This window comes from Eubalaena glacialis, chromosome 4 (genome assembly GCF_028564815.1).
Source record: "Eubalaena glacialis isolate mEubGla1 chromosome 4, mEubGla1.1.hap2.+ XY, whole genome shotgun sequence".
Taxonomy (NCBI): domain Eukaryota; kingdom Metazoa; phylum Chordata; class Mammalia; order Artiodactyla; family Balaenidae; genus Eubalaena; species Eubalaena glacialis.
Window position 1 is genome coordinate 41821315 of NC_083719.1, and position 22905 is coordinate 41844219.

The following is a 22905-nucleotide window of genomic DNA, read 5'->3' on the forward strand; positions in this document are numbered from 1 at the left end:
GGGGTTTTAGAAATAAGTACATTCTAAATATATACATACATACAAACTTGAGGATGGATAAGGATTGTCATCTTTTTATTCTGACAGGTAATAACATTTTGAGAGAGAGAGAGAGATACTATCGTTCACTATCATCAGAATAGACAGCATATTCTAATATTTACAAAAAGTTGGAAAGATATAATCTCATATTTTTAAGACTATAAATTAAATGTACAATGACTTTGTAACACTCTGACTTTTCCTTTTTCTATGGACTGACATTTGGAAAACAACTCGTATTGCTCAGGTAACAGGTGGAATATCTAGGAATCAAATACAGGACTTCAAACTTTTTCTTCTCTATCACAAAATAAAACATGTACAGATTAAGATTATGGATGTGTCACCAACCCTCATAACAACTGAGGCAGCTGGGATTACTCAATTTCTCCTGACCCTCAGTTTCGTCAACCATAAAACAAGAATACAAGTTCCTACACCTCTCAGAGGGTCGCTGAAAAGACCAAACAAATGGTGAATGTATATTAAGCACTTCCTGCCGAATCTAGGACAGAGTAAATTCTCAATCAATATTAATTATCATCATTATCACCGTCTTTACTATTACATAACTTTGACTTAACAAACAGCAGCTGATTATATCCAGGCATGGTTTACTAACTTATTTAATCCATAAGTCAAAGCTTTAAAATGCAGGTACCTTTTGACCCTGCATAAAATCTACTAGAACATGATCATAAAAATACTCCAAAGGATTAGAAACACTGCATGTAATAATCTCCCTTTCTGAGATGCACCATGTACATTTGCATACTAAAGGCTGCACAATAAAGAAACTTGTTTAACTTTGACCCAGTTTCCAAACTTACGTGGCATTGAAACCCCTTTTTGAAACCATAGAAAAATACACTATCATAAAAAATCCAAGAGTTTATATGGAATGTCCATTGCAGCATTATTTATAACAAACATTAACAAAATAAAACAAAAATTGAAACAAACATAAAATATTCAATGAAAAGGTGATTAGTTAAGAAAATTATGGTTTACAGGTATAATGCAGAAAATTAATGTTGCAGAAGAGAAACTTAAACATAAGTGTAAAACGCAAGTTATAAAACTATATCTTCATTATAATTCAGGATTGAAAAATATTAATCGGATCTCTGTGGGTTGCTTGGATTACAGATATGTATTTTTTCCATTGTGCTTGGCTGTGTTTTCCAAATTTCCTCACTAAGCTTTTAATAATAAATATATTACCAAAATAATCTCATTCCTTACACAGGCAAGAATATATATGTACATGTGTTAATATGATTACAAAATGACTGCTCTAAACTGTAAAACAAACTGAATCATAAAAGACTGACATTCACATAAAATTTCATTAAACAATTTATATGATTCATTGTGTGGTACTAAAAACAAGTAAACACACACACGCAAAATCATGCCTCAAAACCAACACCTATTCTTTTCTTTGAGCTTCTCACAAAATCCAAATAAGATCTCTACATATAAAACCAGAAATGGTAATATCCAAACTAGAACTATAAAACAAATATCTACAGATACATACAATAACATTTGTTAACCTTAAAAACATTAGAGAAATAAAACAAGTTTCAAGAAGATAAGGATGGTCTGCTACAATTCCTTTAAAATTAACACACACAGAACAATACTATATATTGTTTATGCATACATGCAAATATAATAAAAATGCAAAAACACACATGAGAATGATACCCACTAGCTTTGGGATAGTTGTCACCACTGAGAAGGACAGAGGAAGAAAGCATGGGAGAGGAGAAGGCTTTCGCCTTAAAGTTTCTTTCTTTTTTTTTTAAAGAGCACCAGAGTTTTGAAGTTAAAATGGCAAAATGCTAACAACTTCAATCAGGGAGGTAGGTACACAGAAATGTGTTTTCTTATTTTCTGTACTTTTTCTAAATACTTGTATTTATTAAAAATAAAACTTTGAAAGAATTGTATTTTGCTTTAGCTCCTGACTCCATGTGCAGATTGATTAGGAACAGGTGCAGGCCTTCTGCGCCTCAATCAATGGTCCTGGGATGGCTCCAGACTGTCATCTGCTTCCTCCAGAGAAGCAGCTATCTTGTTGAAAAAAGAACCCCCAGGAATCCCTCTGGGGAAGACATGGCCACAGTTGCTAGGACCTAAGTCCTCAACCCTGAGAGAAGCAATCCAGAAGTCAGAACCATTCCCAGCAAAGCTAGGTACAAAGGAACCTGATAAATGAGATGGTCCTGCAAATCCAACTTTTAGTTCCTATTTAGTTACTGTTAAAATCATGTGCTTTTGGCTGTGAGTCAAAGAGCAGAGTGCCAATGCTTATGCACAGGGTGAAGGAGAGAGTGGGTAAACAAACGAAAGCAAAATCAGTGAGCAAACTCTCTCACCTTAAGGTACAAACACATGTACCTCCCCAACTGAAGCGGGGCTGTCTCTGAGCTCCCAGGAGGACTTCTCCCAGGTGACAGCAGCAATCAAGTGACCTCTCAATTTCCAGCCCTGTGCCTGAAATATGGCCCCACTCACTCATCCTCTCAACAACTATTAATTATTGCTAGGTTGGCAGTACTGAACCATGCTTACATGCATGGGCTTGGAATCCACCGAGCTAGGCTCGTACCCTTGCCCTGACACTCCACTGGTTACATGATCCCGGCCATTACTCCACCTCACAAAGCCTTAAGCTCCCTCTTTTCTAAGTCAGTATATCTTGCGCCTAAGTCAGTAGTATCTGGTTAACAGGACTGTTGGGGGGATTAAATTGGGTGATGCAAGTGAAACACTTTGCACAGTACTTGGTACATAGTTCCTTATTTATTGGGCTCCAGACTCAATTCTGGTGATAAAAGGATGATCAAGATAGTCAGGGACCCTGCACTGATACACGTTACAGATTCAGTGATGAAAACGTTTGCAAAGCGCCCAAAATTAAGAGTTTCAAGATGGTAACCACAGAGCATTAAGCCAAGCATGGGGGCCCTTCTAAGCCACATGCCCACGAAGCCAGCCCTGCCAGAAGTAAATGTGCTGAAACACTTTGCTGATACTCAGAAATGAGGGTCAACAAGAACTGGGCTTCTTAGATTCAACCAAACACCAGAAGCATTTAGGGAGAGGCCTGGGCAGAGCACAGCATAACTGAGGGACTGCAGGCTCCAAAATAAAAGCCCATCATTAACTCAATTTGTGAGAAGTATCAGCATTTGTTAACCAAAACGCAGTTGCCAGACATTCCTTAAAAATCTTTTCTTCCTTCTAGTCTACCTCAAAAACAAACACTTTAGAATTCATGTCATCAGGAGACTTTGCCCAACTGAAATCCATAAGCAAAAGGCTACCTGGGGCCTAGTGTCTGCTGGGCACAGACCCACTTCCCATCAGCACTTGGTTAAGAATCAGAGCAGACTTCAAATAAACTGCCAAATAGATTCCGAGTCTCAGGGACTTTTGAATCTTCAAAAGATGACTGGGGCTTGTGGCCCTGAAGGTGCCCTTGAAGTGACACTAGGGGGCAGAGTACCAGGGTGCCTGGAAACCCATTTGTGGTCACTTGATGAAACACTGGATGGTGAAGGTCACCTCAGTGCCCAGAGTCAGGACATTACAGGGCGGGAGGCTCAGGACACAACACAGTTCTTTCTATCCGGCCTTCTCCTTAACAGTCATGTAGCAGAGCCAAGTCCTCGAGCGCGTGGGAACATCAGTCAGCCTGCTCCTGGCACCTGATTTCTTGACTCAAGAAGCAGCAAGGTATTTACATGAAATACACTGTAAAAATTTCAACTGCATTCCAACAGCTTTAACACCAAGCTGGAAGAAACTCAGTGAAGAGGGAGGGCTCTGGGGCCACAATCCCAGCTTATTACTTGTTAGCTGTGTGAACTTGGGGAAATTACACAACCTCTCTGAGCCTTGGTTTAATGCATTACACATGGAAAGCACTTACATTATCTGGCACCACAGCAAGTGCTCAATAAATGTTAACTGATCTTACCCTCATAACTCCTATGCTTAATTCCCTCACCCCCCAGCATGCCTACAAGCACCTGGCTTAGGCGTCCTTCAGAATGCAAGCTCCCAGAGGGCAGGAATCACGTCCCCATGTGTCCTCTCTTGGGACTCGTTCTACAAGTCTGGAACAATAGAAGGCCGAGAACCAGAACTACTGCTTTATATCACAGTTCCTGCTTCATGGTCTGGATATTTTTAAAACTTTTTTGATAAGAGAACTGTTTACTGTGTTCCCATTATTTTTATCTTATGATTTGTTAATAAAAGAATATCTACGTTACTGACTAATCCAGTTGCAGTTAAAATTTTTAAATGTGACCTATGTCATTATTTTATACATAGTCAGAACATACAAGTTATAATCTTCATAGTCATTCATGGTCAAAAACAGCACACTTTGAAGACAACAGAACATCAGATGAAGTCACAACTGTGCCTTCACTCCTCTTTTTGAATGGGCTCACTTACAACTTAGTAGAACCTGAGAGCTCTGTGTACATCAAGAGTTTCTGTTCCTGGTTGGTTGATTCCTTGGTTTGCATCCTGCAAATGGTGATGGATTTGTGCTGATCCACCTACCTTCTCTCACCTGATCGTCCCCATTGACACAAATTTTTATAATGACAGGTATAGCCTGTGACCAAGAAACTAGACCAGATTCATCAACCTATACAAGGAAGAAAACTAGAACCCTGGCCTTATTATATCCCAAACCCAATACAGATGTGCAATGATCATTATCTGACAATTAGCATCCAAGACTAATGAAGCACTTTTAGTTGTCTCATTTTCAGGCCTAGCTTTGCATTTTAGTTCACAGTGAAACAAAGAAAAACACATGAGAGAGAAACTTACCAGCAACCCAAGCAGCAGAGAGAAATCTACCAGCAAGCCAAGGAGCACATCAGAGGCAGCCTCCTCCCCCTGTGTCTACCCAACTGTCCTGCCACAGGTTCCTGTACAGCCACCTGCCTGCCAGCCCTACAGCCAAGGGGATCCCAGCTGGGGGCTCATCAGCTCTGAGTTTCAGGGTCATGCACAAAGCAGGGGTCCCATAAATATTTGTTAAATGGATTAAAGAAAATATCCGAAGGTGGTTTTATTTTTATAGGTATTAAACTATCCTCAAGAGAGTCTTGTGACTTCCTGCTTACTGATGACACTCTAAATCTTTCCATATACTGAGACTAATTAAAAGGTAGTCCAGGGACTTCCCTGGCGGTCCAGTGGTTAAGACGTCGCCTTCCAAAGCAGGGGGTACAGGTTCGATCCCTGGTAGGGGAGCTAAGATCCCACGTGCCTTGGGGCCAAAAAACCAAAACATAAAACGGAAGCAGTATTGTAACAAATTCAATAAAGACTTTAAAAATGGTCCACATCAAAAAAAAAAAAAAACAACATAAAATAAAAATTAAAAGGTAGCTCATTATTTACCACTGAACGGTAATAGTCATTCCACAGGAGGTGTAAGAATAATATCAGCAACATAACCACATTATATTAACATTCTGCATCTGAAAAGCAACGTGCTGTTTATAAATCACTTTCCCTCCATTGTCTCATGTAATCATCAATGGCATTACACAAAGCATAACAAATTTTATTGCGTTATTTTGATGGCAGAAGGGGGGAAAAGGTAAAATCCAGGCCAATCAACATGAATCGGTACACAAAGAATATTAAACTGAAAGGAATCTAGAAGTTGATCTTATCCAACCTTCCAGGAAAACATGGTAGACACGTTTTTCATTATAACTTTACTATTTTCTCCTACCTTATTCAAAAAGCTCCACACATTGTCTTACTAATTCTACCTGTAAGAAGAGAGACAGAAAGAAAGATGCTGGTACTGCCCTTTGAACAGCAGCAGAATCTTTACCTACAGACCTGACAGGTGTGCACATGGCCTTTAAAGCCCATCCTGAAAACGCGAAAAAGGTATGTGGCCTGCCAAGCAGATTCCCTCGTCAACCGGAAAACCAAGATTTTTTATATTTAAATGGCCACCCAGCCTAAACAAATAATATCTTGATAATCTTAAAGTTAAGAGTAAAAGATACATTTTGCATTCCCCAGAGCAAAACACCTAATCCAAACAGATTTTATCTTGTCTTACTTTAGAAGCTGGAGAGAAAAGAATTGTCCCTTCTGTCTCATATTCATTCAACTCAACAAATAAAGATCGGACACAGGGCGATACATACAATTATTTAGGATAAGCAAGTTACTATTATTTCCCTAAACTGAAATCAGTGAAAACCCTGTCCACCTTATCTATCACCTCTAATTGAGAACACTTCTTTTAAGTTAAAAAATCAACCTCTAAGCCTCTAAGATCAGAGAGCTTCATCAATTGTTTTAATATCCGCAATCTTAATGAAAGCTGTTAAAAACAGCACATCTACGTTTCTCTCATTTCTCTTCCTCTCCACTCTCCTCCAAATGAAAAAGGTTAAATGATGACATCCAGCCTAAAGAACAATGCATACACACACACACAGCTCCCTCTTCCAGCTTCCAACAGCAACGATAAGAAAGTCGAACACAGATTAAAAAGAAAAAAGAAGAAAAAATGGCACACAAATTATTCCTGTCAAGTGCATGGACAGGGTACTTACTCTAGTCCACAAGCTCAACAAAATCCGAAGAGTCAAACTCGGAATGAAAGGAGCATATTTTCTCTGGAAAGTAAGTAAAAGGACTTGGGAACTGATTTTTAAAATGAGATCCCAGACAGAGTCAATGAAATTGATTTTCATTTTTTAGAAATTGGTTTTTAATAAACACCACATAAACATTATGTACGAGCAAATGAATCCGTCTGAAAGGCAAGAAGAAAGGAATGGTGTGTGGAACATCATTTTCTCTGAGAGCTGATAAGCAAAATGTAAACACAGAAGACCACCTGAGGAGGGTTTCTTCTTTTAAACTTAATGTTTAAGGATTTCCTTAAGTCTTTTCACAGCGGATATTTGGCACACTCATAAGAACTGACTTATTTCCTTTAAGAGTTTTTTTTCTCACCGCCAGTGATGAGCCAAGTGATTTTTATGGGGCTGTTTCACTGCACTTGTGGATTTTTTAAAAAGCATAGATAAGGTGACAAAATAATGATTTTTCAAAAATAGGGTGTATGGGGGCATGGCAGGTACAACAAAAAGGTCATGTCGAACTTGGGGCCCATTGATTCCCACACAAAACTGTTAGGAAACTGACAAAGAAATAATCTGCTTTTAAGGTAATCTAGAGCCCCACAAACATTCCTCCACCCACCCTTAGACTCTCCATCAGGAAATTAACCTGAGTAATTAAACAGAGTCTTCCAATTTTTTTTCCCCATGCAATTTGCAAATTTAAAACTCACTCAATAAATAAAATAATAAAATACCAGAACTACTTGAGTTCCTTTTTAGAAACTACTTAAGAATCCAAAATTAGCTTTCAATAATATAGGTAAGGGCAGCCCCTTCCAATTAGGTAATTATCCTCAACAAACTTTGGCTTTAATTCAGGCAGACTGCAAGACAAAGCCATGGTACTGTATGTGATAAGACAAGCTACAAAATAATCAGTTATTTAATTCAGAAAATAATCTTTAAGAAACATCCAACAACTCTCTTAACCTACATGGCACTTTGTATTTTAAAGAACCTCCTAATCAGATAACCCCCTTAACAGGCTCCCGTTATGGGCAGATAATGTCCCTTTATCACAAAGACAAGAGGAAGTTACTGACATCAACAAATGAACAAAACAGACTTTGAACTCAGAATTTTTGACTCCCCTCGATTCACAAGGTCATGCATTAACTGCAGTAACCACCCCTCCCCACAAGACCACCAAACCAGGAACCTTTAGGGGAAATAAGCCCAAGTACAAAATAACATTACAAAACCAGTCCTCGTCCAGTGTTTCTTGACTATGAAAGCATTCACAGTCTTTCTTAGTACAGAATTAAGTGTAATTCCTAGAAGGCGCTGGCAAATCTCTGCCAGGCCAATCTGCAGTCAGAAACCAACTGCATGTGTTCAACAAGAGGACAGGACGGTCAATGTTTTTAACCATCTACTTCAACTCTGCATTGCAATAGCGGTTGCGGCTAACAAGGTAAACCTGGTAATTGTTTAGGATCGAACACAGCCAGGGTCAATGAGGATCCCCGTGAACACAAACATGCAGCTCTGGGGAAATAATTTCTGGAACAATACATGGTGCTTGCATAATTACACACACACACACAAAACAAGTGCTTTTTAAAGTAATGTTCAGTCCCAGTATTGTGCTGACACTTTTCCCACCTAAACTTCTCAGCATAAACCTGGCCTAAAAAGCACAGGTGGGATCCAATTCGTGCACAGGGTAAAAGCGGCGTGCATCCAAGGCAGGAACGGTGAGCCAATGCCTGCCCCTACCCAGTCCCTTCTACCCAGGCTGCGATGTAGATTAGTCCCGTCTACTTTATGGTAATGTGCTTTTAAAACCTCGCGGCGACCGAGGTCATAGCTTTAGAGATCTAATAACAACCAAATGACCGGAGCTGCCGGGCACTTAGTAAGCCATTCTGGTTATGGCTCTTTAATAGTACCCGGAGTTCTGCTAAAGGGAGAGGGGGAAACTCCTGCTTCCCGGGAAAGAAAAGTCCTCTGCGGGAGCGCAGAAGGAAGCAAGGAACCCGAACGCGGGCAGGGGACGCCCAGCCGCCGCGGCCCCATCTCTCCGGGAGCGCCCGCGCGCCCCTCGCCCCACAGCACAGCTGGCCCGGGCCGCACCTTTACCTGTCAGCTCCACCACCCTCTCGGAGCTGCGGCCCCGCCGTCTCGGCTGCCGCCCCTCCGAGTCCCGGCACAGCTCTAGAGCTTGCTGCGGGAGAAAGAACCCCAAAGGCATCCCATCCCAAAGAAAGAAAGCAAAAAGGCTGTTCCTCCAGGCGGAGGGACATCGGGCACGTCGGGGTCCGAGAGGGGACACGCCACCCCTGCCCCGCACCTACCAGATAATCCATGTACAGAAACGCCTCAGTTATCCGGAGATCAGACATCCGGCAGCCTAGAGCATCCGGAACGGCTCCGAACCCGGAAAAAAAAGCAGCGTCTCCGGCTGCGAGCGAACAGCCCCTGAAAAAGCCAGCAACAACGAAAATAGCCGAGAGCACCCGAGGAACCGAAGATTACACAAGGGGCGCGGCGATTGGCCGGATGGGCGGGCAGAAGGAAAAGAGAGCGTTCATTGGCTGCAGCGCCTATAAAAGGCAGGCCGCTGCGGGTGGTTGGGGAGAAGCGCGGGAGCTGCCGGGCAGCTGGTTCCTGTAAGGAGGGCGGAGGGGGCGGGGGCTAGGGCGGCGCGGGCGGAAGAGCGCAGGGGGAAGAGCGGAAAATCGGCCGGTGCTGTTGCCGCCCGAATTCTGTGTGCCTCCGTGGTCTCCAAGTTGGGTAAATGGGAACCGAACTGTGCACCAGTGCGAGAGAGCCTTAGTGTCTCCTCCCATCACCCAGTAGGAAGCTCGCGCTGAAACGTGGGAGGCGTAGTAGCCACAGATACTTGATGCCCCTCTCCGGAGCGATTTCCTGAAGGCCCTGTGGCCTCGAGACTGCAGGGCAGGGGTGGTTGGAATGTGTAAGAGGGTACTCTGAACAAGCAAGCATGTGACTCGGGGGCGGCCCCTCCCCTCCTTCAGGATGTGAAGCGAAGGCGGACAGCTCCAGCCTGATGTCCCTGGGGGTATACAGAAGCCCAGCTCGGCCAGAGGTAACCCAGGAGAGGCCCTTTTATCAAGACGCTAGATTGCCCCAGAAGAAGCCACTCCCCACCGACGTGAAAGGAAAACAAAAAAAGTTGAGGGACTCTGCATAAGTCGGTTGTAGACTTGAGACTCTCGGGAAGCATCAGCTGGTCAGTTCTTTGCGTGCTTTGTGTCCTACACTGTGCACAGATCTAGTGCCCCTGAAGAAAATGAGCAATACAATAAGAAGCGATCTGCAAAGACCCGAGTAATACTGTTTGTGACCCGATGTCATTATAAGAATTGAAGGTATCTATAAGCAGGTGCACTTGAGATGTGTATTTCCTGGTAAATAATGTGGAAATTAGCATTGGGGTTTCAATATTGCATTCGGCTGAGAGCGAAAAAGCCTGAATCAGACAAGAATCAAGATAAGATCACCCAAGCCTCTAGGTTTTGAAGATTTAAGCTGTGAACAACTAGCAATGCCAGACACACCTGTCTTATCAGACTCAGGTGACTGAAGTGTGCTTGCCCACCCCTCAGCGTTTGAGGAGGATGAGGGATTGCTCTCACCCGTGTTAATAATTAAGGCTTCCATACAATAACCTTTCAAGAGTCAAACTTCATCAGCTATCTTTCTGAAGAGGCTGCCTGCCTGTATAAATGTTGTTTTAGGGGTTGAATTTTTATTTTCCCCCAACTTAGCACCTTACTCTTTTGTATCTTCAGGAACAAATTTCCATAAAATAAGCTTACCTGGGGCTGCCAAAACAGTTCTGTGAGATAACAATGGAATTCACCCTAGATATGCAGATAACCCAGAAGGGAGGGTAGCCCTTTAGAGGGGGCTCCAGATTGGTGAGCCACATGATTTAGGGGAACTCATCTCTCTGAACCTGTTACCTCAGCTGCAAAATGAGACTAACTATAGCCAGAAGGTTTTTTTGAAGGAATTAAAAGCCTATAAGTATACACACACTTAGTAGAGAGCTTGATTTTGTTAATCAATTTACAGACAAGTGTGTGTGTAAATAAATTATACTTCTGAAGAAATTACAGTGAGTTTTTGCCTATGCAGGAGCTAACTAGACTCAATAGCATCAAGCCATTAGATCCTATTTTAATTTGGTATTGACATGATGTTTGGTTTAGGTTAGGACACGTGTAGGTTTAGAAGAGATTTTTGACCTGGATTCTGGAGGTGATGATCTACCACAAACCTACAGCACAATTGGTTGAAACAATTGCGGAAGTTAAAGATCTCTCAAACCTGCTAGCAAGGTAATTCAAATAGACAAGGAAGTGTTTGATTTTTTTCCTTTCTCTCTATGAATTAGCATATCACAAATAAGATAAAGGGTTTGAGTTAGCAAAGAGACACCTTTTGGTCCACTGTCTTACTGATAAGTGATGTCTTGACTACTGTCAAGTGAGGCTCTTGAAAGGCCTGTGAGTTTCTATGCAAGGCAAGATGACCATTCAGGAGCAGTTGGCTTCTGCCTTTCTTTAAAAGCTAACCTTAGTAAAGAAAAAGAATCCTCAACAGAAGGTCATCAGGATAAACATAGTTCATGCTACCTCTAAGAATGAGTAAGCAGGGAAATGAACTTTTCAAGGAAAAGTTCCAAAGGCTACGCTGTAGTTCTCACCCTGTTCCACACCGTTTGCATATTCATTCTAACTGGCACCAAGGAAAACTTTGTGTTCAGTGTGATGTATCAAAAGAATCTTGTCTTTTGGAAAAGGATCCTTGTAAAAACCTGAAGCTTCAGAACTCCATGTGGAGCACATTTTCCTAATTGTTAATCTTCTGGGGAGTTAATGTGTGCACCCTTGTGCAGAAGAAAGAGGCTAATTTATGTTGGTATGAACAGATAATACACTGCCTGCTACATGAAGCTGTGGTCTTAGGTGATAGTTGGCAGCAGTAATCACCCCAATGCATGCTTTTTAAAAAAGTGTGGAGAGGTTAGAATGAATTCATTCAACCTACCCCACTATACGCCAAGTAACAGGCTGCAGTGTAGAATAAGGATCTCCTTAAGGTAGTACTGCCTTTGCTCTCAGTAAAAAGGATCCTCTTCCAGATGCCTAAAAAAACATGTATAAACTCATGAGGCAGTTTCATTACTACACAGGTTCTGAAGAAAGAGGCCATCACTGCTGCTTGTCAAGAGCAAAGTGCAATTCTTTTGACAAGCTGTACTCCACAATTCCATAAATATGGCTAGCTAGCCAGAGTTCAAGGAAATTTTTGTTTAAGTGTTACTTGTAGGAAACAAAAACAAATGCATTTTTGCAACTTGGTCTCCCAAATTCTACCATCCAGAGTAACCAATATATCAGTGGCTATTCCCATCTACTTTTTCTTGTTGCTGTTCATTTCTTTGATATATAATAACCTACAGAAGAATACTGTCTTTACTAGTTTTATCATGCACACTCACTTCATATATTACATTCACCATATCATGAAACTATAAATGTTTAATGGCTACATAAGACTATTGTATAAATGTACTATGTTGACAAATCCTCTTAGATATTACTGCTATAAACATTGCAGGGAATGTTTGCTTATAAAATCACTCACATCTCTTTATCCTAGACATAATTTCTTGCAATGCAATGACTGGTACAAAGAGTATATGAGCATTTTTAATACTCATTTTTGCACTACCTTCTGGTCTTCTTTCCCCTACCCCAACTCCAAAGTAGGGAGTGCTTATCTTGCTGCATTCTTGCCTTGATTGATTGGGTATATTATTCCTTAATAGTTGAGAGGTGGTATCTTTTATAAGAATAACGCTTAAGCCATGGACACTCCTTTTTCAGAAAAAGTAAAGGTGTCCAGACACTGAATTCTCCAGTGGTCACTGAACACATTGAACATTTACTGCCTCCAGTAACTCCTGTGACTTTAAAATTCTCTCAGCCCTTTCCCCCTCAAGTGGTGGCCTTGACCCCTCATCTCTAAGTTAGCCTACTCCCCTTTCTCTGCTTCCTAACCCTTCCTAGTACCACTGTGTCCTGAAAGATGAACCTCAGAGTGGGGTGACCCCACAGGAAGCTGTTAACAGAACTTGGTTCATGAACGGAAGACGTCAGAATGAGGTTGGGAGAGCAAGGACTTATTCTAAAAAGATAACTCACCTCTTCCAAAAAGTATTTGCTGGGTCTTGCAGTATTAAAGCAAGATCAGGCATTTAAAATGAAGAATCAGGGGGGACCTTCACAATGGCAGAGGAGTAAAATGTGGAGATCACCTTCCTCCCCACAAATACATCAAAAATACATCTACATGTGGAGCAACTGCTACAGAACACCTACTGAACGCTGGCAGAAGACCTCAGACTTCCCAAGAGGCAAGAAGCTCCTCACGTACCTGGGTAGGGCAAATGAAAAAAGAAAAAACAGAGACAAAAGAATAGGGACGGGACCTGCACCAGTGGGAGGGAGCTGTGAAGGAGGAAAGGTTTCCACACACTAGGAAGCCCCTTCACGGGCGGAGACTGCGGGTGGCAGAGGGGGGAAGCTTCAGAGCCACGGAGGAGAGCGCAGCCACAGGGGTGCGGAGGGCAAAGCGGAGATTCCCGCACAGAGGAGCGGTGCCGACCAGCACTCACCAGCCCGAGAGGCTTGTCTGCTCAGCCGCCGGGGCGGGCGGGGCCTGGGAGCTGAGACTCAGGCTTCGGAGGACAGATCCCAGGGAGAGGACTGGGGTTGGCTGCGTGAACACAGGCTGAAGGGGTTAGCGCACCACAGCTAGCTGGGAGGGAGTCTGGGAAAAAGCCTGGAACTGCCTAAGAGGCAAGAGACCATTGTTTCGGGGTGTGTGAGGAGAGGGGATTCAGAGCACCACCTAAACGAGCTCCAGAGAAGGGCACGAGCTGCGGCTATCAGTGTGGACCCCAGAGACGGGCATGAAATGCTAAGGCTGCTGCTGCAGCCACCAAGAAGCCTGTGTGCAAGCACAGGTCACTCTCCACACCTCCCCTCCCGGGAGCCTGTGCAGCCCACCACTGCCAGGGTCCTGTGATCCAGGACAACTCACCCGGGAGAACACAGCGTGCCTCAGGCTGTTGCAACATTTCGCCACAGGTGCGCCCTGCATTCCGTACCTCTCCCTCCCCCCGGCCTGCGTGAGCCAGAGCCCCCTAATCAGCTGCTCCTTTAACCCCATCCTGTCTGGGCGGGAACAGACGCCCTCAGGAGACCTACACGCAGAGGCAGGGCCAAATCCAAAGCTGAACCCCAGGAGCTGTGCGAACAAAGAAGAGAAAGCGGGGCTTCCCTAGTGGCACAGTGGTTAAGAATCCACCTGCCAATGCAGGGGACACGGGTTCGATCCCTGATCTGGGAAGATCCCACGTGCCGTGGAGCAACTAAGCCCGTGTGCCACAACTACTGAGCCTGCGCTCTAGAGCCCACGAGCCACAACTACTGAACCCGCATGCCACAACTACTGAAGCCCACACACCTCGAATGCGTGCTCCTCAACAAGAGAAGCCACTGCAATGGGAAACCCGCACACTGCAACGAAGAGTAGCCCCCACACGCCGCAACTAGAGAAACCCCGCACACAGCAACAAAGACCCAACACAGCCAAAAATAAATAAATAAAATAAATGAATTTCTTTAAAATTAAAAAAAAAAAGGAAGAGAAAGGGAAATTTCTCCCAGCAGCCTCAGGAGCAGCAGATTAAATCTCCACAATCAACTTGATGTACCCTGCATCTGTGGAATACCTGAATAGACAATGAATCATCCCAAAATTGAGGCAGTGGATTTTGGGAGCAACTGTAGACTTGGGGTTTGCTTTCTGCATCTAATTTGTTTCTGGTTTTATGTTTATCCTAGTTTACTATTTAGACCTTATCATTGGTAGATTTGTTTATTGATTTGGTTGCTCTCTTCCTTTTTTTTTTATATACATATAATTTTTTTCCTTTTTCTCTTTTTGTGAGGGTGTATGTGTATGCTTCTTTGTGCGATTGTGTCTGTATAGCTTGGCTTTTACCATTTGTCCTAGGGTTCTGTCTGTCCATTGTTTTTTTGTTGTTGTTGTTTTTAGTATAGTTTTTAGCACTGGTTATCATTGGTGGATTTGTTTATTGGTTTGGTTGCTCTCTTCTTTCTTTTTTTCAATTACTTTTAAAATTTTTATTTTTAATAATATTTTTTATTTTAATAACTGTATTTTTTTTTCTTTTTTTTCTTTCTTTTTCTTCTCCCTTTTCTTCTGAGCCGTGTGGCTGACAGGATCTTGGTGCTCCAGCCGGGTGTCAGGCCTGAGCCTCTTAGGTGGCAGACCCGAGTTCAGGACATTGGTCCACCAGAGACCTCCCAGCCCCATGTAATATCAAATGGCAAAAGCTCTCCCAGAGATCTGTGTCTCAACACTAAGACCCAGCTCCACTCAATGACCAGCAAGCTACAGTGCTGGACACCCCATGCCAAACAACTAGCAAGAAGAGAACACAACCCCACCCATTAGCAGAGAGGCTGCCTAAAATTGTAGTAAGTTCACAGACACCGCAAAACACACCACAGGACGTGGTCCTGCCCACCAGAAAGACAAGATCCAGCCTCATCCACCAGAACACAGGCACCAGTCCCCTCCATCAGGAAGTCTACACAACCCACTGAACCAACCTTAGCCACTGGGGGCAGACACCAAAAACAACGGGAAATATGAACATGCAGCCCGCGAAAAGGAGACCCCAAACACAGTAAGTTAAGCAAAATGAGAAGACAGAGAAATATGCAGCAGATGAAGGAGCAAAGTAAAAACCCACCAGACCAAACAAATGAAGATGAAATAGGCAGTCGACCTGAAAAAGAATTCAGAGTAATGATAGTAAAGATGATCCAAAATCTTGGAAATAGAATGGAGAAAATACAAGAAACGTTTAACAAGGGCCTAGAAGAACTAGAGAGCAAACAAACAATGATGAACAATACAATAAAGGAAATTAAAAATTCTCTAGAAGGAATCAATAGCAGAATAACTGAGGCAGAAGAACAGATAAAGTGGTGTGGAAGATAAAATAGTGGAAATAACTACTGTAGAGCAGAATAAAGAAAAAAGAATGAAAAGAATTGAGGACAGTCTCAGACACCTCTGAGACAACATTAAAAGCACCAACATTTGAATTATAGGGGTGTTAGAAGAAGAAGACAAGAAGAAAGGGACTGAGAAAGTATTTGAAAAGATTATAGTTGAAAACTTCCCTAATATGGGAAAGGAAATAGTCAATCAAGTCCAGGAAGTGCAGCGAGTCCCATACAGGATAAATCCAAGGAGAAACGTGCCAAGACACATATTAATCAAACTATCAAAAATTAAATACAAAGAAAAAATATTAAAAGCAGCAAGGGAAAAGCAACAAATAACATACAAGGGAATCCCCATAAGGTTAACAGCTGATTTCTCAACAGAAACTCTGCAAGCCAGAAGGGTGTGGCAGGACATGTTTAAAGTGATGAAAGGGAAAAAACTGCAATCAAGATTACTCTACACAGCAAGGATCTCATTCAGATTCGACAAAGAAATTAAAACCTTTACAGACAAGCAAAAGCTAAGAGAATTAAGCACCACCAAACCAGCTCTACAACAAATGCTAAAGGAACTTCTCTAGGCAGGAAACACAAGAGAAAGAAAAGACCTACAATAACAAACCCAAAGCAATTAAGAAAATGGTAATAGTAACATACATATCGATAATTACCTTAAATGTAAATGGATTAAATGCTCCAACCAAAAGGCATAGACTGGCTGAATAGAAAACAAGACCCTTATATATTGCTATCTACAAGAGACCCACTTCAGACCTAGGGAAACATACAGATTAAAAGTGAGGGGATGGAAAAAGATATTCCATGCACATGGCAATCAAAAGAAAGCTGGAGTAGCAATTCTCATATCAGACAAAATAGACGTTAAAATAAAGAATGTTACAAGAGACAAAGAAGGACACTACATAATGATCAAGGGATCAATCCAAGAAGAAGATATAACAACTGTAAATATTTATGCACCCAACATAAGAGCACCTCAATACATAAGGCAAATGCTAATAGCCATAAAAGGGGAAATCAACAGTAACACAATCATAGTAGGGGACTTTAACACCCCACTTTCACGAATGGACAGATCATCCAAAATGAAAATAAATAAGGAAACACAAGCTTTAAATGATACATTAAACAAGATGGACTTAATTGATATTTATAGGAAATTCTATCCAAAAACAACAGAACATAGTTTCTTCTCAAGTGCTCATGGAACATTCTCCAGCATAGATCATATCTTGGGTCAGGTATCAAGCCTTGGTAAATTTAAGAAAATTGAAATCGTATCAAGTACCTTTTCCGACCACAATGCTATGAGACTAGATATCAATTACAGGGGAAAAAAAACTGTAAAAAATACAAACACATGGAGGCTAAACAATATGCTACTAAATAACCAAGAGATCACTGAAGAAATCGAAGAGGAAATCAAAAAATACCTAGAAATAAATGACAATGAAAACACAACAACCCAAAACCTATGGGATGCAGCAAAAGCAGTTCTAAGAGGGAAGTTTATAGCAATACAATCCTACCTCACAAAACAAGAAACATCTCAAACAAACAACCTAACCTTACACCTAAAGCAGTTAGAGAAAGAAGAAAAAAACCCCAAAGTCAGCAGAAGGAAAGAAATCATAAAGATCAGATCAGAAATAAATGAAGGAAACAATAGCAAAGAGCAATAAAACTCAAAGCTGGTTCTTAGAGATGATAAACAAAATTGATAAACCATTAGCCAGACTCATCAAGAAAAAAAAGGGAGAAGACTCAAATCAATAGAATTAGAAATGAAAAAGGAGAAGTAATAACTGACACTGCAGAAATACAAAGGATCATGAGAGATGATCAGCAGCTATATGCCAGTAAAATGGGCAACCTGAAAGAAATGGACAAATTCTTAGAAAAGCACAACCTTCTGAGACTGAACCAGGAAGAAATATAAAATATAAACAGAACAATCACAAGCACTGAAATTGAAACTGTGATTAAAAATCTTCCAAAAAACAAAAGCCCAGGACAGATGGCTTCACAGGTGAATTCTATCAAACATTTAGAGAAGAGCTAACATCTACCCTTCTCAAACTCTTCCAAAATATAGCAGAGGGAGGAACACTCCCATACTCATTCTATGAGGCCACCATCACCCTGATACCTAAACCACACAAAGATGTCACAAAAAAAGAAAACTACAGGCCAATAGCACTGATGAACATAGATACAAAAATCCTCAACAAAATATTAGCAAACAGAATGCAACAGCACATTAAAAGGACCATACACCATGATCAAGTGGGGTTTATTCCAGGAATGCAAGGATTCTTCAATATATGCAAATCAATCAATGTGATAAACCATACTAACAAATTGAAGGAGAAAAACCATATGATCATCTCAATAGATGCAGAAAAAGCTTTTGACAAAATTCAACACCCATTTATGATAAAAACCATCCAGAAAATGGGCATAGAGGGAACTTACCTCAACATAATAAAGGCCATATATGTCAAACCCACAGCCAACATCGTTCTCAATGGTGAAAAACTGAAATCATTTCCTCTAAGATCAGGAACAAGACAAGGTTGCCCACTCTCACCACTATTATTCAACATAGTTTTGGAAGTTTTAGCCACAGCAACAGAGAAGAAAAAGAAAGAAAAGGAATTCAATCAGAAAAGAAGAAGTAAAACTGTCACTGTTTGCAGATGACATGACACTATACATAGAGAATCCTAAAGATGCTACCAGGACACTACTAGAGCTAATCAATGAATTTGGTAAAGTTGCAGGATACAAAATTAACGCACAGAAATCTCTTGCATTCCTGTACACTAATGATGAAAAATTTGAAAGAGAAATTAAGGAAAACACTCCCATTTACCATTGCAACAAAAAGAATAAAATACCTAGGAGTAAACCTACCTAAGGAGGCAAAAGACCTGTATGCAGAAAACTAAAAGACACTGATGAAAGAAATTAAAGATGACACAAACAGATGGAGAGATATACCATGTTCTTGAACTGGAAGAATCAACATTGTGAAAATGACTCTACTACCGAAAGCAATCTACAGATTCAGTGCAATCCCTATCAAACTACCAGTGGCATTTTTCACAGAACTAGAACAAAAAATTTCACAATTTGTAGGGAAACACAAAAGACCCTGAATAGCCAAAGCAGTCTTGAGAAAGAAAAACAGAGCTGGGGGAATCAGGCTCCCGGACTTCAGACTATACTACAAACTACAGTAATCAAGACAGTATGGTACTGGCACAAAAACAAATATAGATAAATGGAACAGGATAAAAAGTCCAGAGATAAACCCACACACATATGGTCACTTTATCTTTGATAAAGGAGGCAAGAATATACAATGGAGAAAAGACAGCCTCTTCAATAAGTGGTACTGGGAAAACTACATGGACAGCTACATGCAAAAGAATGAAATTAGAACACTCCCTAACACCGCACACAAAAATAAACTCAAAATGGATTAAAGACCTAAATGTAAGGCCAGACACTATCAAACTCTTAGAGGAAAACATAGGCAGAACACTCTATGACATAACTCACAACAAGATCCTTTTTGACCCACCTCCCAGAGAAATGGAAATAAAAACAAAATTAAACAAATGAGACCTAATGAAACTTAAAAGCTTTTGCACAGCAAAGGAAACCATAAATAAGACGAAATGACAGCCCTCAGAATGGGAGAAAATATTTGCAAATGAAGCAACTGACAAAGGATTAATCTCCAAAATATACAAGCAGCTCATGCAGCTCAATATCAAAAAAACAAACAACCCAATCAAAAAATGGCCAGAAGACCTAAATAGACATTTCTCCAAAGAAGATATACAGATTGCCAACAAACACATGAAAGGATGCTCAATATCACTAATCATTAGAGAAATGCACATCAAAACTACAATGAGGCATCACCTCACACCAGTCAGAATGGCCATCATCAAAAAATCTACAAACAACAAATGCTGGAGAGAGTGTGGAGAAAAGGGAACCCTCTTGCACTATTGATGGGAATGTAAATTGATACAGCCACTATGGAGAACAATATGGAGTTTCCTTAAAAAATTAAAAATAGAACTACCATACGACCCAGCAATCCCACTACTGGGCATATACCCTGAGAAAACCATAATTCAAAAAGAGTCAAGTAGCACAATGGTCATTGCAGCTCTATTTACAATAGCCAGGGCATGGAAGCAACTTAAGTGTCCATCGACAGATGAATGGATAAAGAAGAGGTGGCACATATATACAATGGAATATTACTCAGCCATAAAAAGAAACAAAATTGAGTTATTTGTAGTGAGGTGGATGGATGTAGAGTCTGTCATACAGAGTGAAGTAAGTCAGAAAGAGAAAAACAAATACAGTATGCTAACACATATATATGGAATTAAAAAAAAAATGGTTCTGAAGAACCTAGGGGCAGGACAGGAATAAAGACAGAGACATAGAGAATGGACTTGATGACATGGGCAGGGGGAAGGGTAAGCTGGGGCAAAGTGAGAGAGTGGCATGGACATATATACACTACCAAATGTCAAATAGATAGCTAATGGGAAGCAGCCACATAGCACAGGGAGATCAGCTCCGTGCTTTGCGTCCAACTAGAGGGGTGGGATAGGGAGGATGGGAGGGAGACGCAAGTGGGAGGAGCTATGAGGATATATGTATGTGTATAGCTGATTCACTTTGTTATACAGCAGAAACTAACCCACCATTGTAAAGCAATTATACTTCAATAAAGATGTAAAAAAAAATGAAGAATCAGAGACTTCCCTGGCAGTCCAGTGGTTAAGACGGTGCACTTCCAAAGCAGGGGGCATGGGTTCGATTCCCTGGTTGGGGAACTAAGATCCCACGTGTTGCGCAGTGTGGGAAAAGAAAAAAAGTCACCACTTAAAGTGGTAAATAATTATACCAGGAAAAGATAACTAGACCTCACAAGCAACCACTATTCAAACCTCAAATACCAAGAATCTATACAAACCCCTCCCAATACCTCCCTAGGATCATTTAATCTCTTAGACACAGTACTGCACTGCTGATTGTTTTAGTTTCCTATTGACACTATAACAAGTTAGCACAAACTTAATGAAAACACAAATGTATTCTCTTCCTGTTCTACAAGCCAGAAGTCCTAACTGAGTCTTACTGGGCTAAAATCTTATGTTGGCAGGACTGGTTCCTCCTGTAAGTGCCAAAGGAGTATTCCTTCCTTGTCTCTTCCAGCTTCCGGTAGCATCCTTGGCTTGTGGCCATATCACTCCAATCTCTGCTTCTGTGGTCACATTGCCTTCTCCGCTTCAGTAATCTAATCTCCTTCTGCCTCACTTTTTAAAAATTAATTATTTTTTTAATTTTTGGCTGTGTTCAGTCTTTGTTGCCGCGCAGGCTTTCTCTAGTTATGGCAAGTGGGGGCTACTCTTTGTTGCGGTGCGCGGGCTTCTCGTTGCGGTGGCTTCTCTTGTTGCGCAACACGGGCTCTAGGCATGCGGGCTCCAGTAGTTGTGGTCTGCAGGAGCTAGAGCGCAGGCTCAGTAGTTGTGGTGCACGGGCTTAGCTGCTCCGCGGCATGTGGGATCCTCCCGGACCAGGGCTCGATCCCGTGTCCCCTGCATTGGCAGGCGGATTCTTAACCACTGTGCCACCAGGGAAGTCCCCTCTGCCTCACTTTTATAAGGACAATCGTGATTGCATTTAGGGCCTTCCCAGATAATCCAGGATAAGCTTCCCATCTCAAAATCCTTAATTTATCACACCAGCAAAGTCACTTTTGCCTTATAAGGTAACATTCACAGTTTCCAGGCATTAGAACCTTATATCTTTGGAGCCATTATTCAACCTACCACACTGATCTTATGCAGAAAGCACAAATACTTCCATGAAAATCTAAAGTGACAAGCACAATTTACTAATGCCTAAGAAACCAGAATATTTGGAATAAACTATCAACTTCATAAAGAATTTAATTATTTAAAACTTTTTGATGCAGCCTTATGGTCTTTTTCAACTCTCTTTCTGTAGTTGTTACTTCTCATCTGGCATTTTAAGTTTATCTTCCCAAACCGTGTCATCTTCCTCTATTATACTTTTTAAAAGATAGCCTCATTGAGATACAGTTTTACAATCCACCTATTTAAAGTGTACAATTAAGTGGTTTTTAGTATATTTACAGATTTGTACAGCCATCAGTCAATTTTATAACATTTTCATCACCTCTAAAAGAAATTCTGAACCTTTTAGCTATCACCTTCCACCTCCTACCCCCCCAGAAACCATAATCCACTTTCTGTCTCTATAGATTTCTCTCTTCTGGAATTTCATATGAATGGAATTGTGATGTAGTACATAGTCTTTTGTGACTAGCTTTTTTCACTTTACATAATTTTTTAAAGGTTCATCCATGTTGTAGCATGTACATTACTTTCTATGGCCAGATAATATTCCATCGTATGGATATACCACCCTCCATTTATCCCTTCACCCATTTATGGACATTTGGGTTGTTTCCACATTTCAGCTATTATGAATAATGCTGTTCCTTTATTATACTTTTGGTCTCCATTTTTTGATGATCAATATTAACTTTTTCTTCAGACCTGTTCCTCTCATTTCTTTTTTTTCCTCACCAATAGCTAAACTTTCTACTTCACAGTAATAGTTTTAGACAAGTTTTTCTAGAACTGGTCAAATATGAATGCTATTTCCTCCCTTTAACATTTTAACTGAGTTCTTATAAGGAATTTTATCTGCTTCTCATTGTCTGATTAGTCCTTCACTCACCACACCTTTTGAACTCCATTAGTCCATTTTTTAATTCTAGATAGAATGTTGGAAGGGTAAAATCTCTGAACATATTTTAATTGTACAATGTTTACGTTGGTTTTGAACCTTCTGTGGGAAGAAACGTCTGAATTGCTTTATCCTGCATGAAACAATAGTATGCTAAGTTCTTTGAAAGTCTTTGAATAACCAAGATCCTAAGCCCTCCTTGGTAGCCAGATTATTTAAAAAAAAAAAAAAAA

At 41.0% G+C, this 22905-nt stretch overlaps 1 protein-coding gene across 2 annotated transcripts in view; it reads right to left on the reverse strand.

The window, feature by feature from the left end:
• Positions 1-9172, reverse strand: part of ARL15 (ADP ribosylation factor like GTPase 15) — a 419312-nt gene extending 410140 nt beyond the window's left edge. For both annotated transcript variants that reach the window (XM_061187782.1, XM_061187781.1), the window contains exon 1: positions 9044-9172. In XM_061187782.1, coding sequence (XP_061043765.1) covers positions 9044-9091 — 48 coding nt within the window. In that variant the 5' untranslated portion in view covers positions 9092-9172. The remainder of the gene's footprint in view (positions 1-9043) is intronic.
• Positions 9173-22905: the final 13733 nt, after the last annotated feature.